Source organism: Brachypodium distachyon, chromosome 4 (genome assembly GCF_000005505.3).
Source record: "Brachypodium distachyon strain Bd21 chromosome 4, Brachypodium_distachyon_v3.0, whole genome shotgun sequence".
In the NCBI taxonomy this organism is placed as follows: Eukaryota; Viridiplantae; Streptophyta; class Magnoliopsida; order Poales; family Poaceae; genus Brachypodium; species Brachypodium distachyon.
In genome coordinates, this window is record NC_016134.3 from 26,431,010 (window position 1) to 26,448,717 (window position 17,708).

General features: G+C 46.4%; 1 protein-coding gene across 1 annotated transcript; it reads left to right on the plus strand.

Moving 5' to 3' along the window:
- Positions 1 to 12,091: 12,091 nt before the first annotated feature.
- On the plus strand, positions 12,092 to 13,781 carry LOC100829222 (probable ubiquitin-like-specific protease 2B). The gene is made up of 7 exons (XM_010240926.1): positions 12,092 to 12,165; positions 12,256 to 12,429; positions 12,540 to 12,675; positions 12,981 to 13,061; positions 13,191 to 13,292; positions 13,398 to 13,450; positions 13,709 to 13,781. Exons 1-7 carry the CDS (start codon positions 12,092 to 12,094, stop codon positions 13,779 to 13,781), a joined length of 693 nt encoding a protein of 230 aa, XP_010239228.1.
- Positions 13,782 to 17,708: the final 3,927 nt, after the last annotated feature.

Consider the following 17,708-nt stretch of genomic DNA (forward strand, 5'->3'; position numbering starts at 1 on the left):
GACCCACTCCGGACCCACTAAACTATCGATTCAAAAGTTATGTCCTTTAAACAACACCACCTTAACCTAAGCACGTCCTTCAGGACTTGAACTATGCTAAGAGACACATTGTCGAAGACCACCGAATTCCTATGCTTCCAAAAGCACCAACAAATGAGTGTAACACGTGTTGAGGTTCTTCCTCTCTTTGTTTTCCACCTCAAGTCGAGTCCACCATTCCACAAGCGAATCATTTGGCAAAGGAAGCCAGCAAAGTTTACCGCAGAACATCAAGCAAGACGCACAAACCTGTCTGGCGAATACACAGCCAAGGAGTAGGTGATCCAAAGTTTGCTGGTCTTGATCGCAAAAAGGGCATCGGTCGGGATGTGGTAAGCCACGTCTACCAAGTCGGTCCGATGTCCAACATCGATTTCGGAAGGCTAGCCACATGAAAAACTTGCACTTGCTCGGTGCTCGAGAATCCCAAACCTGAGAAGCACCAGGTCTTCTCACTTGGGCATGGAAGAAGGAAGCGTAAGCCAAAGCAGCAGTATACTCACCAGAGCTGCTCCCCTTTCATCTGAAGGCATCTTCCACCTCACTAAGAACGATGCCATGAAGCAAAGTGCAAAAAGCAAGGAGCTCGGCCAGCGCCCCATAGGAAATTTCATGGCCCATCAACCTCAACCATCCTTAATTATGAAGAGCAACCGCCACAGTGACGCTAGCAGCCCGGTGGGAAATTTCACCAAATAAGATAGGTGCAAAAGAATGGTGGCCACCATCCACAAGCCAGGGATCAGTCTAGAACAAGGTGGACTTCCCATTTCCTATATGAACACCAATGGCCGCCTTACAGATATCCCTCGAGGTGTCAGGAATGTTGATGGCGAATTCGGCCCATGGGCGAGAGTGGTCAGTCTTCTGTAACCAGCCCCAACGGGCCTGAAGTGCCAAATTTAAAAGCTTGAGATTTGGAAGACCCAGCCCACCAACCTCCAACGGAGCGCAAACATCATGCCAGGCCACCAAAGAGTGCCCACCTCGGACATCCTTTCTCCCCTTCCATAGAAAACCTCTACAAATCTTCTCAATGCCAAGAATAGTTTCATGGGAAGATCCAACGAAATCATTGAGTAAACCGGTATAGCAAAAAGGGTAGAGCGCACTAACGTCAATCGACCACCCGAGGAGAGCATCAGAGCAGACCAAGATTGAAGTTTAGAAGCAACTTTGTCCACCAAGAACTGAAGTTGGGCCACAGGCGGCTTGCGCAAGCCCAAAGGCAGGCCCAGATAAGTGCACGGAAAAGGTTTCACCTAGCAGGCAAAAATATGATTCACCAAATGAGCATGGTCCTCCGAACATCGAATAAGATGTGCCGACGTCTTTTGGAAATTAATGCGCAAGCCCGATGCCTCTCAAAAGTCTTACAGCAAAGCAACACAAGCGAGTAGCTCACTGTCCACCCGGCCTCATAAAGATGATGGCATCATCCGCAAAGATTTCATTTTGTTAACGGTAGGACTTTTTTTTCTTTCTAGAATACACCCAAGTAGGTGTATTCTATATTGAAGAAGAAGTTACCGCGACGCGGTTACAAGCCCGTAGGCAACAAAGAAGCAACTACTCAATTACGACCCACTCCGGACCCACTAAACTATCGATACAAAAGTTATGTCCTTTAAACAACGCCACCTTAGCCCAAGCACGTCCTTCCCGTCTAATTGTTTGAAGGACTTGAACTATGCTAGGAGACACATTGTCGAAGACCATCGAATTCCTATCCTTCCAAAGGCACCAACAAACGAGCGTAACACTAGTGTTGAGGTTCTTCCGCTCCTTCTTGTTTTCCACCTCAAGTCGCGTCCACCATTCCACAAGCGAATCATTTGGTGAAGGAAGCCAGCAAAGTTTACCCCACAACATCAAGCAAGATGCCCAAACCTGTCTGGCGAATACACATCCAAGGAGTAGGTGATCCAAAGTTTGTTGGTCTTGGTCCCAAAAAGGGCATCGGTCGGGATGCGGTAAGCCACGTCTGCCAAGTCGGTCTGATGTCCAACATTGATTTCGGATGGTTAGCCACATGAAAAACTTGCACTTGCTTAGTGCCCGAGAATCCCAAACCTGAGAAGCACCGGGTCTTCTCACTTGGGCATCGAAGAAGGAAGCATAAGCCGAAGCAGCGGTATACTTACCAGAGCTGCTCCACTTCCATCTGAAGGCATCTTCCACCTCACTAAGAACGATGCCATGAAGCAAAGTGCAAACAGCAAGGAGCTCGACCAGTGCCCCATAGGAAATTTCAGGGCCCGTCAACCTCAACCATCCTTAATTATGAAGAGCAGCCGCCACAGTGATGCTAGCAGCCCGGTGGGAAATTTCACCAAATAAGATAGGTGCAAAAGAATGGTGGCTACCATCCACAAGCCAGGGATCAGTCTAGAACAAGGTGGACTGATACCATATACCATTGACTGATACCATTGACCGATACCATATAGCATTGACAGATACCATATACCAACGAAAATATTCACATATCACTTACCAATACCATATACCATTGACCATAACAAAATACAATAATAAGGTGGGCCGGCCCACCACCATGTGCCAACTTCTGCCGGCACCGCAACATAGAGGTGCCGGTAGAATCGCCACTTTATAGTTATGCCCTTGTCTTCGAGTAGAACTCCGTGACGTGTTGGGTTTCCAGTTCGTGAACGAGTAGGATTCGTGTTGACTCATTTCCAAGTAATCTATAAGGTTTCCTCCAGGAACCCAGGATATGTAACCAGCTAGGTCAGGCCCACTTTGCCCAATATAGTTGTACTATGGTATGACTATCTATTGACACAAAACAAGCAACAAAGTGGTGCCACCCCAACCATAATAAGCATTCTAAACATCGCGTCCATGCCCAGCTAGCTAATTCCCAAGCATATGGCGAATACTAGTACTATGGAGAGGAGACAAGTTAGAAGACACCTCGACCATAGACCACAAATAAGATCGAGCAACTTGCCAATTGTAGAAAAGAAACATGATTGTTTCATCTTGTTGACGGAAACAATTAACATTCTTTGATACCTCTGCTAGTTTCACCTAACCAGGTTACCCTTTGTGAGAATAACACATCACGTAAAGTAAAGTTTTAACTTTTGGGGGTTCTTTTTTAAAACTCCAGAAGGTTCTATTGACTATGGGAACCTAGTGATGTTCCTATGGATTGGCCATTCCTATGGACGTTCCATGAGAAACAATCATGCTCTAGCTTGAGTAAGGTGCACCGCAATCGGGAATAGATTCGAGGAAGCATTGCAATTGTGAGCCATACCTAATGACCAACATGATCCCAAAGTAAAAAAAAATAACATTCTAACTTCACTTTCATTAGGCAGGGCTACTAGAGATGAGAATCCCCTGATGTGATCACTCTTCAGTGGTGGTCCATCAAAACCGCCACTGGAGGGTCCACTGGACACCACCCACCAGCGGAGGTTAGCCCTGGTCAAAAGGAAAGCCACCACTAGAGGGTAGCCGAGCTGCCCTGGGCCTGTCCCGTACCACCCTTCAATGGCGGTTTCTATAACCGTAACCGCCACTGGAGGGTACATTCTATTGGTGGCACCCACGAGCACGGTTCTCCATAACTGAGCAGCCACTAGAGGGTGAGGCTCCGCCGCTCTCATGGCCTCGGTTAAGTGCAAACCGCAACTGATGTACCGGTGGCAGTTTGCTTAGGAGAACCTCCACTGGTATATCAACTATATATAAGAGAGAGCTGGCAGGCGTGACATCTTGTCGTGCTGCACGTCTGAGGATCGGCTCCTTCTCCATTCCCATCCTTAATGTTTTTCAGATTTTTCACTGTCTAGTAATTAGTACTTATGATATGTGGGCCCTGCCATCACGCTGGGTCAATGAATATGGTATCTCCCATCATGCCGAAGGGAGATGTGGGTGTGGTGTTTTGCATATATGCCGGTTTCAATTTTTTGCAGACAAATTTGCTCTGTCAGTGATGACTATCTGTGACACCTCCGTGAGGCGCTAAACTGATGGGTGGTCATTGTTGATGGCCCCTTAGCATATAAGACCCATCAACGATGGTAAGTTATCGCCATTGGCTCAATCAGGGATCGAGGCAGGGCCAATCCCAACGAGCAAGAGAAGTTTGTAGTTTATTTATTCATTTTTCCCATCCCCAATGCTGAAAAAACAATCCTCAAATCAAACGCAGACCGTCATAGGTAAGGTCTAGGACGAAATAAAGTTCACAAAAACTTAGCAATGCAATAAATATCTTTTTGAGAAAATGAGGATGTGAAGCGAGTCTGCTTCTACCAATATACACATCCGTAGTATTAATTAAATGTGCTTAAACTCTGAAAACGTATTTTCTATTTGATTCTTCATTTTTTATTGTCTTTTATAGCTGACTCCCCTGTAAATTTCTTTGTTTGGCATAGGGCGCAAAAGTAATCATTTTCCTCCAAATTTTGCAAAAGATTATTTATATGTTTAATCGAAGTTCTTTAATATTTGAAATTGTTCTTTTTTTAAGGAGACAATCAACCCTGCCACGGCCGTTCAAAACCAAGCGGGAGAATCAAACCCGAAATAAAACGCTTCCCCACATAGAAACAAAAGCCAATTAATTCCTGCCCCAAAAAGAAAACACCAGAAGAACAAAGACGCATCAGGCCGGTGGCGTCCTCCCTTCCAATCCTATTGCCCAAATAGAAATCCTACCTCGAATTCCATCAGAAAAACCCAGAAAACTCCCCATTCCAGTCTCCAGCAAGCACTGATGGAGTATCCAGACGCCACCATGCAGCCCCGCCGCAGCCATGATCTCGAGGTGGCATTCATCGATCTCGTCAGCAGCGACGATGATGACAACGACAGTGAGCACTGGATCTAGCTTACCCCCTTCCCCTTCACGATTGTTTAGCTTCTGACCAGATCTGCTTGTTGTTGGCGTGTGCTCACGTGAGGTTTCTTCAACATACATAGCCGGATCTGATATTCTGATGGTGATACGCATGGTTAAGTGGTGTGGTGGTGCAATGCAGTTGATTTGGCTTGTTATTTGAGCTTTTACTGCGTTTTTTCTTCAGCTTAGATTATTAGTTACTCCCTGCTAACTAATAATGGTTATTTGGCTGGTTATTAGAGATTGCAGGCAAAAACAATGAAGCAAACATGTAATTCCACCCAACAAGGATCTAGCTTTTCGGAAATAGAAAAAATGATAACATGTTCGGTGTTCATTGTTATCTCAGATGATTTTTTTATGTTAATTTTGTTCGAATTCTAATGGTCATTTTGTTGATACGCATGGTTAAGTGGTGTGCTGGTGCAATTCAGTTGATTTGGCTGCTTATTAGAGCTTTTACTGCGTGTTTTTCTTCAGCTTAGATTATTAGTTTTTGAGGGAAAGCTTAGATTATTAGTTACTCCTTGTCAACTAATAATGGTTATTTGGCTGTATTAGAGATTCCAGCCAAAAACAATGAAGCAAACATGTAATTCCACCCAACAAAGGATCTAGCTTTTTTGGAAATAGAAAAATTAACTGCTCCTTGTTGGGTGGAATTACATGGTTGCTTCATGGAAATGGTCATAATTTCTAGGATGATTGTTCCGTGTGATTTTATGATATTAATTAGGGACCAATTGCCATACTGTGCATCTGGAAAATAGCTTGACCTTTAGGATTAGTATTAGAAAAATAAATAAAGCGATTCAGGCCACATATGCATGTTCTCTTTTGAGTAGGTATGTATCTCCAATGCATCGCACCATTCGCTTGTTCTAATTATGGGGGCAGTCAATTTTGGATATGGTCGCTAATTTCTGAGAGCAACAACGATTACATGTTCACACGGCTTGATTTACTATTTGGTGCTCGCAAAGGTAACATTTGTGTGCGAGGTTTGGTGTCGTTTCGCACATGTCATCACATGTATACATAGAAGTTAAGTACACTGAAAACTTTCTTGTGGAAAACTTGACTAGGAGGAAAAAAATGTTAATTCACTAATTTCTTGTTTTTTTCTGTGCGCGAATGGGAGAGCTTTATGGATAAACTATAATGTTTGTATTATCCTTTTGAGTTAAAGTCTCTCTTTTATTTCTTCAACCACTATAATTTATCACATCCCATAAGAATTTCATTCGTGCATCAAACGTTCATTCGTATTTCACCCATTGCCCGATATTTTGGATTGGCTTATAGAGTGTAACTTAATTTTTTTACCAGAAGAGTGTAACTTAATTAATTATAACCAGCATGCATGTATATGCATTGTCTTTTCATTTTTAACAATCGTACTTTAGTTACTTCACCATTCATGAACGCAATTTTGGCTTATCTCTCAATGAACGAATTATTGACCTAGATTGTAGGTGCGTGATATATATTGGCTCTAAAGTAACTGTTGCAAAGATAATGACTAATAGGTTAACCGTGATGTTCATACTTTTAAAATCTATTTTATTGCCCAATCCCTTCCCCATAAATGCAACATTTTTTTCAAGGATGACGATTCCTAAACTCAGAAACAAATTTTTTTTGCAAATATATATTCTTAATCTCATGTGGTTTGATGATCGAGTGATGGTACTGAGGTTCTGGAAGGATCTAGACAGAGCAAATCGAACAAGAACACAGGTGGTTTGCGTTGCGTGCAAAACTTTTCACGTTTTCTGTTTTCTCTCCTTCTCTATTTATGCTCTCTGCTTACAACTGAAAAAGCTGGAAAATAGGATCAACACCCGAGCTTACAGGGCAGTGCCATCCCACTACCGCTCAGATCCATCACCCCTACAAGTTAGCTGACTTAAACAGATCGAGTCCATCCCCTCGAGTATCCAAGGCAACTAATCTAGACCAAGTCTAATTTGACTGAAACAAAATGGCTAACTGAAACTACTGCAGCTAGCCTGCTTATGTCCGACGAAAAACAACTTCTACACTAGCACTGCACTGAATTATTCAACAATCTCCCCCTAAGACAGATGCAGTGCGCTTACTGAACCTTGACGACCTTGATCTTCTCACGAAGCAGTTGGAACCTGACGCGTCCAAGTGCCTTGGTGAAGATGTCTGCGAGCTGATCGATAGTGCCGATGTACTCAACAGAGACAGTACCTTTGTCGATGCAGCTTCTGATGAAGTGGTAACGCACCCCGATATGCTTGCTCTTGTCGTGGAAGACAGGGTTCTTGCATAGTTGAATCGCCGACTTGTTGTCCACGAGCAGCTTGGCGACGAGGGGATCACTCCCCAGGAGGTCGCCGAGCAGGCGCCCAAGCCAGACTCCTTGGCATGCCGCGGTGGCTGCGGCGATGTACTCTGACTCGCAGGAGGACAGCGAGACGACCTTCTGCTTCTGGCACTGCCACGAGATTGGGCAATTCCCGTAGAAGAACAGCGTGCCAGAGGTGCTCTTCCTGTCATCGACGTCGCCTGCCATGTCAGCGTCGCTGTACCCGACCAGGTGAGCATCACCAGTGGTCGAGGTGTAGGAGCAGCCGTTGTCGATTGTCCCAGCGACGTAGCGGAGCAGGTGCTTCACGGCACTCATGTGCTCAGTCGTGGGCGCCTCCATGAATGGGCTGACCATGCCAACGGCGAAGCTGATGTCAGGCCTGGTGTGCATCAGGTAGCGGAGACTGCCGACGATGCTGCGGTAGAGAGTGATGTCGACCGGCGGATTGGGGCTTTGTTTTGACAGCTTTAGCCTCAGCTCCATTGGAACGTGAGCTTCATTGCACTCTGCCATGCCTACCTTCTCGAGGAGCTTGGCGGCGAAGGCACTCTGCTTGAGAGTGATGTAGCCAGGCTTCTGCGACACCTCGATCCCCAAGTACAGAGTGAGAAGGCCAAGGTCACTCATCTTGAACCTATCGCACATCTGCTTCTTGAAATCGGAGATGGCGGTGGTGCACGCACCGGTGATGATGAGGTCGTCAACGTAGACTCCTAGCAGCAGCCGCGACTTGTCCTTGCCGCGGGTGTACACCGCGTGCTCGGATGCGCTCCGTTCGAAGCCAAGTGACACCACAACGGCGTCGAGCTTGATGTTCCAGGCGCGTGGGGCCTGGCGGAGTCCGTACAGCGCCTTATGCAAGCGCAGCACCTTTCTGTTGTTCTTCCCGTCGATGGAGCCCGGTGGCTGGCTCACGTACACCTCCTCGCCCAGCTCGCCGTTCAGGACTCGCCCCGCTCGCCGTTCAGGAATGCCGTCTTCACATCCATGTGGTGAACCTGCCACTGGAATTGAGCGGCGACGGCGAGCAGAAGCCTGACGGAGTCCAGACGCGCAACAGGGGCAAAGACCTCGTCGAAGTCAATCCCCGGCCGCTGGACGTAGCCCTTCGCGACGAGCCTGGCCTTGTGCTTGAGGATGTTCCCATCAGCGTCCTTCTTCAGCTTGTAGATCCACTTTAGCCCGATAGGTTTGTGACCAGTGGGGAGATCCGCCAGCGACTAGGTAGAGTTTTCCTCAATCGAGGCCAACTCATCAACCATGGCCAGCCTCCAGTCCTCATTGCCTTGAGCTTCAGCGAGCGTCGACGGCTCGCCGGTGGGGGTGAGGAAGAGGCACTCCGTCGGTCCTGGATTCCCTGCATCAGAATCAACGAGATCCAGCACGCGGCGGTAGCGGTGGATGCCGGCTGGGTCAACACCAGCGTCGAGGTTATCCTCGTCTTGCTCGGCCGGTGGAGACACGAAGCGGATGGGCTGGGCCTTGCTCGCAGTCATGGGCTTGACTGGGCTTGAAGGCCCATCGGTGATGGACGTGGCCCGAGACGGAGGAGTTGGAGCTGGAGACGACGACACGGCAGGCACACTCGATGTCGGCATCGGCATGGTCCAGTTCTCGACTGTGAACGTGGACGCGCCACCGCCGTGCTCCCCCCAGTCCCAGCTTGCGCCCTCGTCGAAGATGACGTCCCTGGAGACGACGAGCTTCTTCTTTGCTGGATCATACAGGCGATAAGCCTTGCTTCCGTGCTCGTAGCCGATCATCACCATCGGGCGTGAGCGGTCGTCGAGTTTCTTGAGCCCTGGCTTCGTCTCCTTCACGTAGGCCCTGCAACCAAATACACGCAGGAAGTGTACATTTGGCTTGCGGCCGTACCAGCCCTCGAATGGAGTCATGCCATCAAGGCTTCTTGTCAGGGACCTGTTCAGCACGAACACTGCAGTCATGGCAGCCTCTCCCCAGAACTCGGCCGGCACGGACATGACCTTGAGCATGCTCCTCGTGGCGCCGACGATTGTCTGGTTTCTCCTCTCCACTACCCCATTCTGTTGAGGAGAATATGGGGCAGTGAGGTGCCGCTGGACCCCGCGCTCGGCGCACCACTCAGCGAAGTCCAGCGCAGTGAACTCGCCGCCGCGGTCCGTGCGAAGCACTCGGAGCGGCTGCCGAGACTCCTTTTCCGCTTCTGCCTGGAAACGACGGATTACCGCTGCTGCCTCGTCCTTGGACTTGAGCAGATTCATCCACATGAAGCGGCTGAAATCGTCGACGAGAAGGAGAAAGTACTTCTTCCCTCCATGCGTCGGTGGCGAGATTGGCCCGCACACGTCTCCGTGCATGAGCTCGAGGGGCGTCGTGGCTCGAAACTTCGCCGCCGCCGGGAACGGAGCACGCCGGTGCTTGCCAGCGATGCAGGCCTCGCATAGCTGCTCGACATGGTCAACCACAGGGAGCCCGCGCACCATGCCAGTCCTGGACATCTTCCGGAGGCTGTTGAAGCTCTAGTGTACGAAGCGCGAGTGCCACCGCCAGGCCTCGTCGTCGGTGTGCGCCGCCAGGCACACAGGCTGCACAACTTTCAGGTGTGCTATGTACAGCCTGTTCTTGGTGTGTGGGACCTTGGCGATCAGCAGTTTGTCCTGGTCCCGCACCGTCATGAAACCGTGCTCGACGTGGGTGGGGAAGTCGAGCTCGGCCAGCTGGTCGATGCTGACGATGTTGGACTTCAGCTTCGGTATCCAGTAGACGTTGGCGAGCTCGTGGTGCCGCTCGCCGTTGAAGACAAACAGGACAGTGCCGCGCCCGCAGATGTTGACGACGGAGCCGTCCCCGAACCGCACCTTGCCTGACACGGCGCGATCCAGCTCAGCGAAGATAGCCTCGTCACCAGTCATGTGGTTCGAGGCCCCCGTGTCGAGGTACCAGGCGGAGTCGACGTCGTCGGGCGCTCGTCGGAGCACAGTGCGTGCGTGCTCCTCGTTGAGGAATATGCGCTCCCCCGTCAGCATCGAGGCGGCCACCACTGGACCAGGCACGACAGGCCCGGCTGCCGTGGCATGGACAATCTCCACGACAGTGGCCATGTGAAGGACGGGCTCCTCGTCGTCCTCATGCTGCGTGAGGTGGGCCGCCACCGCCGCCTTGTCGCGCTGCTTCTTCCTGCATTCCCGCGCCCAGTGTCCCTTCTTGCCGCAGTAGCGACATTTGTCGCGATCAGGATCTGTGCTGCCGACGGATGGTGACGTGCTCTTCTTCGGAGGTGGATCGGTCTTCCGCGCTCCAGAGCCCTGACTGCGGTCACGCCCACCGCCGTTGCCAGCGGTATTATAGCCGCTAGGCCTCCTCTTGCGCACCTCCCACTGCTCCTCCGTCAGCAGCAGGTGGCCGGCGGCGTTCGTGCCGCCCGGCTCGCCGTCAAGTCGTTCCTCGACAGCGCGTAGGTGGCCCACGACCTCCTCAACAGTGAGGGAGGCCGGGTCCATCATTGTCTCCATCGAGAACGCAATCTGGACGAAACGGCCTGGAACAACGGACAAGAACTTGCGTACTACCTTCTCGTTGTCGCAGGCGTCGCCGAGGGAGCGTAGCATCGACGCCAGATTGGAGATGCGCATGCCGAAGTCATCGATCCGCTCACCGGGCTTGAATATGATCGACTCGAACTCAGTTCTGAGCCGTCGCACGCGAGTGTCGCGCACTCGATTGGTGCCCTGGTGCTGGACGCGGATGGCCTCCCATGCTTTCTTGGCGCTCCCCTTCCCGATCAGCATCGGGTGCATCTCCGGCGGCATGGAGCGGAGCAGCGCTGCGAGCGCCTGCTTGTCCTCGCGCCGGGAGACGCCGTCGTTCTCAATCGCGTCCCAGAGCGAGGCGGCCTGCATGTTCACTTCCATCACCAGCGCCCGGGTGGTGTATTCCCCCCGCTTCAGCATTGGGAAGACGAGGCCTGCACCGCCGCCAACACCGCTCATCTCGCGCACCACCTCCCGCTGCACTACAACCTCTCCTCCTCCGCGCCGTGCCCTGCTCCGTCCCCGACTCTGCGAGCGCCGTCGCTGTGCAGCCGGAGGAGGGGTCACTGAATCGCGCGAGGCCGGTCGGGTGTTGCCGGTGTGCTGGACAGTGGGTGGAGTGTTCGCCATTGGTCTGCCCTAAGGCTCTGATACCAACTGAAGTTCTGGAAGGATCTAGACAGAGCAAATCGAACAAGAACACAGGTGGTTTGCGTTGCGTGCAAAACTTTCCACTTTTTCTGTTTTCTCTCCTTCTCTATTTATGCTCTCTGCTTACAACTGAAAAAGCTGGAAAATAGGATCAACACCCGAGCTTACAGGGCAGTGCCATCCCACTACCGCTCAGATCCATCACCCCTACAAGTTAGCTGACTTAAACAGATCGAGTCCATCCCCTCGAGTATCCAAAGCAACTAATTTAGACCAAGTCTAATTTGACTGAAACAAAATGGCTAACTGAAACTACTGCAGCTAGCCTGCTTATGTCTGACGAAAAACAACTTCTACACTAGCATTGCACTGAATTATTCAACAGGTACATGGGTGCCATTGTGCAAAGACATGATGGTTTACTGTACATTTGAGTATGAATAATTAACGATGATATTAAAAACTTTTGTTTTACTTGATCATGTGTGTGTATTGTCTGCTCTAATGTTATTTCCATGTTTAATTTCTATGTGCAGGTTGCAAAAGCAAGTGCCCTCGAACAAGTAGAAGCGGATTAGGGAGGAAGTCGGGGAGTTCGGAAAATACATTATCCTCCTTATATAGTTGCCTCCCCCCGAAAAATATTGGTTCCAGCAGGGGATGTACAAACAAAGACGCAGGGGATGTACAAACAAAGACGAGTTGGACACTGAAACATTAGAAATATGCATGGAGTACGTCCTACTTTTGTCTTGACTTCTTAATTTGTCTCTGGTTTTAAATAATTTGGTATTGTTATTTGCTGCTGCAACAATTTTGTGTAGGGATGTTTGGACGTCTATAGATCCCGAAGAAAAGATCAACTATGAGTACTTTGATTCGCTGTGGTTTTATATCTACACCATCAGGAATGATAAAAACAAATCAGATGTTCTTGAGCGCATTAAAGACAAGAAAATATTTTCAAAACAATATGTATTTGTCCCTATTATTCTCTGGTAGGTTTCTCTCTCATTTTCATATTGAAGAATATATAACTATGGTCACATTATGACGAATAGCTTATTTAATTTACACAACTGATATATCAATTTTCATTTCACTATAGGGGGCACTGGAACCTCCTTGTGCTGTCCAACTTTGGCAAGAAAAACTACTTGGGTACTAAAAAAGGACCACGCATGCTTCTGCTAGATTCACTGAAAACTACAAATCCAACCAGGCTGCGATCGGCCATCAGCAAGTACGTTCACTTCAGTTTCTCAACACTTATATTATGATGAACTGTCTGATGGCCTGTTTAGATATTTTTATATAGCATGGTTATGTCTATAAGCAATTCAAAATATTAAAAAAGATGTTAGTTCTTTTAATATATACATTGTGTAGCCAACAAAATTAAATAAATTACCACAAGGTGCATTAATTTTACTTATAGAGGTCCGAATGAACGTCACATACCCTCCTTCGGCCTTAATTTATGTTCGCAGCAATGCTTTTATGTACTTCCTATAGCACATAAATGACAATATTATGTTTAATTTCTCCCTTTATTGCCGACATTTTGAAAAGCCAAGAGAGGGAAGAATTACAGCAGTTCATAAAAGAAGTCAAGCTTGAGATTCCTGAGGTGTTTAGATCTTGAATCAATGTTGCAACTTCAATGCAGTTGGTTCTGATTTATTTGGTATATATATATATATATATATATATATATATATATATATATATATATATATATATATGAACGACTTTGCAGGTGCCACAGCAAAGTGGCCGGATGGACTGTGGTATATATGTTCTTTACTTCTTCTTCTGTATCCTTATTGTCGAGAAACTGGGAGAAGATTTGAGCCAGCTGGTGGGTGTCACCCGTTTTGAACTTGCAGCTTTATTTTCCAAACCTTGGACTTGTTAAAAAATATTAATCTGTCTGACTTGTTCTAAGGATGCTCTGTTTCATCAGGAGGTGCTGAAGAACATAGAGGACTTTCGCCGGGATATTCATTCCTTCTTCCAGTATGTGTATCTTGCTGTCTTTATTTTCTTATATGTGAAAAGTTCGTCTTATTTTTTTATTTTTTATTGCTTTATAGTAAAAGGGATGCCAAAAAAAAAAAGCAAAGTAGAGTGGATGACAGGATCGCACCAAGTATACTGAGCTTGTAATTGGGTAATGGCAAATTTGTGCTTATGATAAAATCATTTCAGATCTTTTCTTATGCTCTTGCCTTTTAACTTATCCAATTTATGCCCTTTTTTGTCTTACTTGTACAGGTACGATTATACCTTATCTATCTACAAATCAGAGTTCATTTTCCCTAGTTGCAAGTTATCTGAGCAATGTTGAAGATTGTCGAGAATATGTTTAATTATACATGCAGTCAAGATGCAGACGGCTATTTGTTTGACAAGATCAGAGCCAACCCTTGTTTGATAATCCAAAATATGTCTCAATTCATATTAACTGTATTTGGTAGCTATACGAGATGTACTCATCAACTCATGCATTATCGGAAACTGCTGGGCGTGGGTTGGGATTATCTTTGCCAATTTGAGATATATATAGAAAAAATATATGCAATTTGTCTAATTCTCCATTGACTGGACTTTCTAAAATTGCATGTTGCGAGGCTTAAAAATTGATTGTTGGAAGTAGTGTAGCTTATATATGTAGTGAGGTGGAGGTAAGCATATAGTTGGATGTTAATATAACAATTAATATACAAAAAATGACCAAACTCAAAAAGTACAAACAAACACTTGCACGAAAGAGCCATTGTACACGTTCAAGAATTGCAATCGCACACGATTTTCAAATCCACCATCAACCCTCGTTGTGTCACCAGTAAGGGGGCATACAACGCAGCAAGACTACGATTTGTAATACCTCCTTGATCACCTTGGTCCCCACGAAATCTTCACCTGAGTGCATGAAAGATTACTCTTTGGTAAAAGGAGCCAGGCTCCCGATTTCATTATTGAAATCAGATGAGTGCTTCATAGTTCTTACAGAGGAAAATAAAGTGCTGAAAATAGAATCCTCCCTGATCACGGAGCAACAGGCCCTAATCAAGATTACCTGCTAACTGTGTCGATCCTCTTCATCAGCGGCCTCCAACCATGCCTTGCATGAAAAACCTCCGTTGCAACAGTCAGACAGAAGATGAGCTGCTTTCTTCATTCTGCCCTTGTTAACGCCACTTTGTAGGTCGTTCCAGAAAGCAATCCAGTGACATATAGTGAGAAGTATACGTTAATAGGATCCTTAAGTACTACACCACACCCCTTGATAGGTGGCACGCACGTCTGTTGGCAAAGGTGGTCTCTACTGGCACTTTGTCTGTCGGCAAGCCGCGTCTGTTGGGAAGCTGGCCGTCCTCTAAAATCTATGCCGACAGACATTGTTTTTACCGACAGACAATCTGCCACTTCGTACAGTAAGTGCTGACAGACGCTTTGCCACCTTTGTCCAATATTTGCTGACAGACCGTATGCCAGGTTTTTTGTAATTGCTGACAGACAGTGTATCACCTATTTCCCAAGCTATGGCGACAGACAGTTCGCCACAACTTCTCCAATTACTGACAGACAGTTAGCCACTCATCAATGTTCTAGGAAATCATAATTAATTATTATGCTGACAATATGCATACTCATAATTCAATATTCATACATACAAATGAAACAATGGGATCCTTAACTCAGGAAATATCCATTTGGATTCATCAACATAACAGTCATAACAAGCGCACATAATGTTGTCTGGACAGCATCTTACACCATCCCAGACCATCATGTACCTAAGCAAACATAGATGGCACAACAGTTCTGACCATCACATATCCATTACAAATCCACACACACACACACACACACCTAGTATAAACATTCAGCCCCAAAATACAGTGCACAACCTTCAGTCGATCGTTATGGTACGGTACACAAATTTCCTCAAACAACCCACCTTTATTTCAGTGGTCATTGGAATGTCTGCTTGTCCTTTCTTCAGCCATGATCTGGAAGAAATGAAATATCATTTACATGTATATGCACCAAAAATCAAAACATTAGCAAAAACGGAACTTGAGTCATACTTGCAGATGCGGCCATGCAATTGATTGTCCAATAGAATCTCCTAGTGTTCTCAATTTTCCATATTGCCAACGCAACAAATGATCCCTTCTCATAACAGTGTTGACAACTACTTCATAGCAGTCAACGCCTAGAAGAGATCCTCCCACTCGCGTTTCTGGGTCACTGGACTGAATGGTAGCCAGGTTTGCTTCATCAACATACGTGGTCACGTTGTAAGGAATCAGAACAATAGGCCAGGTGCTATGACTACAATTCAAAGACCTAAACGGATTAAAGCCAGCGGTTGCTAATGCTAATCTGACATTTCGACTTTCAGCACCAAAAACTTCATGAATGTTATCAATATTCTTCCAATTAGGAGAATCTGCTGGATGCCTAAGTAAGCCATCCTTTATTCTCCCTTCGTCACGCCACCTCATATATGCTGCCATCTCTGGATGTAGGAACAGCCTTAGAAGTCTTTCAATGATTGGAAAATATCTCAGAACCTTCCTCGGGACCCGATTAATACGTTTCCCATCTAAGCTTGTCCTTTCGATTTTAAATCGAGAGGTTCTACATATTGGGCACTGATCTTTTTTGTCATGTTCTTTCCAAAACAATATGCAATCATTTTCACAAGCATGGATGGTTATGTACCCGAGACCAAGAGCTTTAACTGTTTTCTTTGAATCATGGAAATTTTTCGGTACTAATGAGCCATCAGGGAGAGCCTCTCTAAGCAAGGCTAATAGCATATCAAAGCTTTTATCGCTCCATCCTCCAAGGAATTTAGTATGGAGCAATCGAACTAAAAAGTTTAACTTTGAGAACTTCTTGCACCCAGGGATTAGTTCTTGACTTGCATCATCTAGCTAGTAACCTGTAAAAATCTGACACCTCCACATTATCTTCCCCTAAACCACCATCATCACAATCATCCAAACCCCCAATGTCACCTATGCCAAAACCCATATCTCTAAGCATTTCAGGTATCTCATCATTGCAATATATGCTCTTTCTTCTATAGGTGCAGCTTGTTTGGCATGATGATGTGCAGAAGAGTGAGATGATTCCCCATGACAAATCCATAGTTTATACCCATTTACAAAACCTTCACATATCAGATGTTCGTAAATTGTGTTTGCATCTCTCAAAGAAGAATTACGACATTTCTTGCAAGGGCATAATATCTTATCTTGCTTTGCTGAGTGGGAAAACGCAAACTGAACAAAACCAATAACTCCTTGTTTATAATCATCTGAGTTCCTACATATATATATAATATTATAATGTCAATGGACTTAGCATTATAAGAAAATGGTTCCACTAGTTGTAACTTGTAAGGGTTTATATATATTGTACCTAGGCTTGTTCATCCACTCCTTCTCCATGTTTCAGCTGTACTATGAAGTTTAAGAAGTTTGAATTGTTGGTGTGCTATTCATCAAAATAAAGTATACAATCAACAACTGGACTAGTTGCAGCACACAAATATACTAGTGTTCATGCGCAAAATATTGAGTTTTGAGGGAACAAAGGAAACACAGACCTTTGAGAATGGATGTCAATTTGCAGTCTTTAAATGATGAGGTTGAAGATGTATTTTTCCCTCTCTTCTTGACACTAAAATTGACAAAATAATCTTTTTTGTTAGTGAAAATGCACTGAATAACTGAAATAACAGAGATGAACCAATAACCTAAAAGAATCAAATGGGGCATAATTAGCATCGAACATAACTAATCCAGCATTTCTTTAAATTTTGTCAACCAAAGTGTCAACCGATTGTTCTATTCGCAACATGGAAACACTAAATCTCTACAGCAATGGCATAGAGACCAATGTTTGCTGGAACGGTACATAGTCCAATAAAAAGTTACAGCTTGGCCAACATGAGAGTGAGATTCAGATGTAGATGGAGATAAAAACAAGTAAAGGATTTGATTCAAACCTCACAACGGACCAATAGTGGCAAGCGGCGAGGGAGCAAAACCAGTAGCGGAGAGGGAAGTCGAGTGGATGGACGGGAATGGCAGCAGCGACGCACGGCGTGACCTTGAACCTTGGACCCGGATATGCAGCAGGGCGTTAGGGCAGGCTGGAGCGGAAAGGAGGAGGAGGAGGAGGAGGAGGATGCGAGGTTACCTAGAGGTAATTCAAGCTTGCACGGCGTCGAGCGGCGCAGCACGAGTGGGAG

Excerpts from the sequence above, each read along its gene's own strand:
- LOC100829222 (XM_010240926.1), top strand. The coding sequence starts at position 12,092 with ATGTACAAACAAAGACGCAGGGGATGTACAAACAAAGACGAGTTGGAC. Across the intron at positions 12,166-12,255 it reads ACATTAGAAATATGCATGGA|GGATGTTTGGACGTCTATAG; the intron begins GTACGTCCTACT and ends AATTTTGTGTAG. Across the intron at positions 13,451-13,708 it reads GATATTCATTCCTTCTTCCA|GTACGATTATACCTTATCTA; the intron begins GTATGTGTATCT and ends TTACTTGTACAG.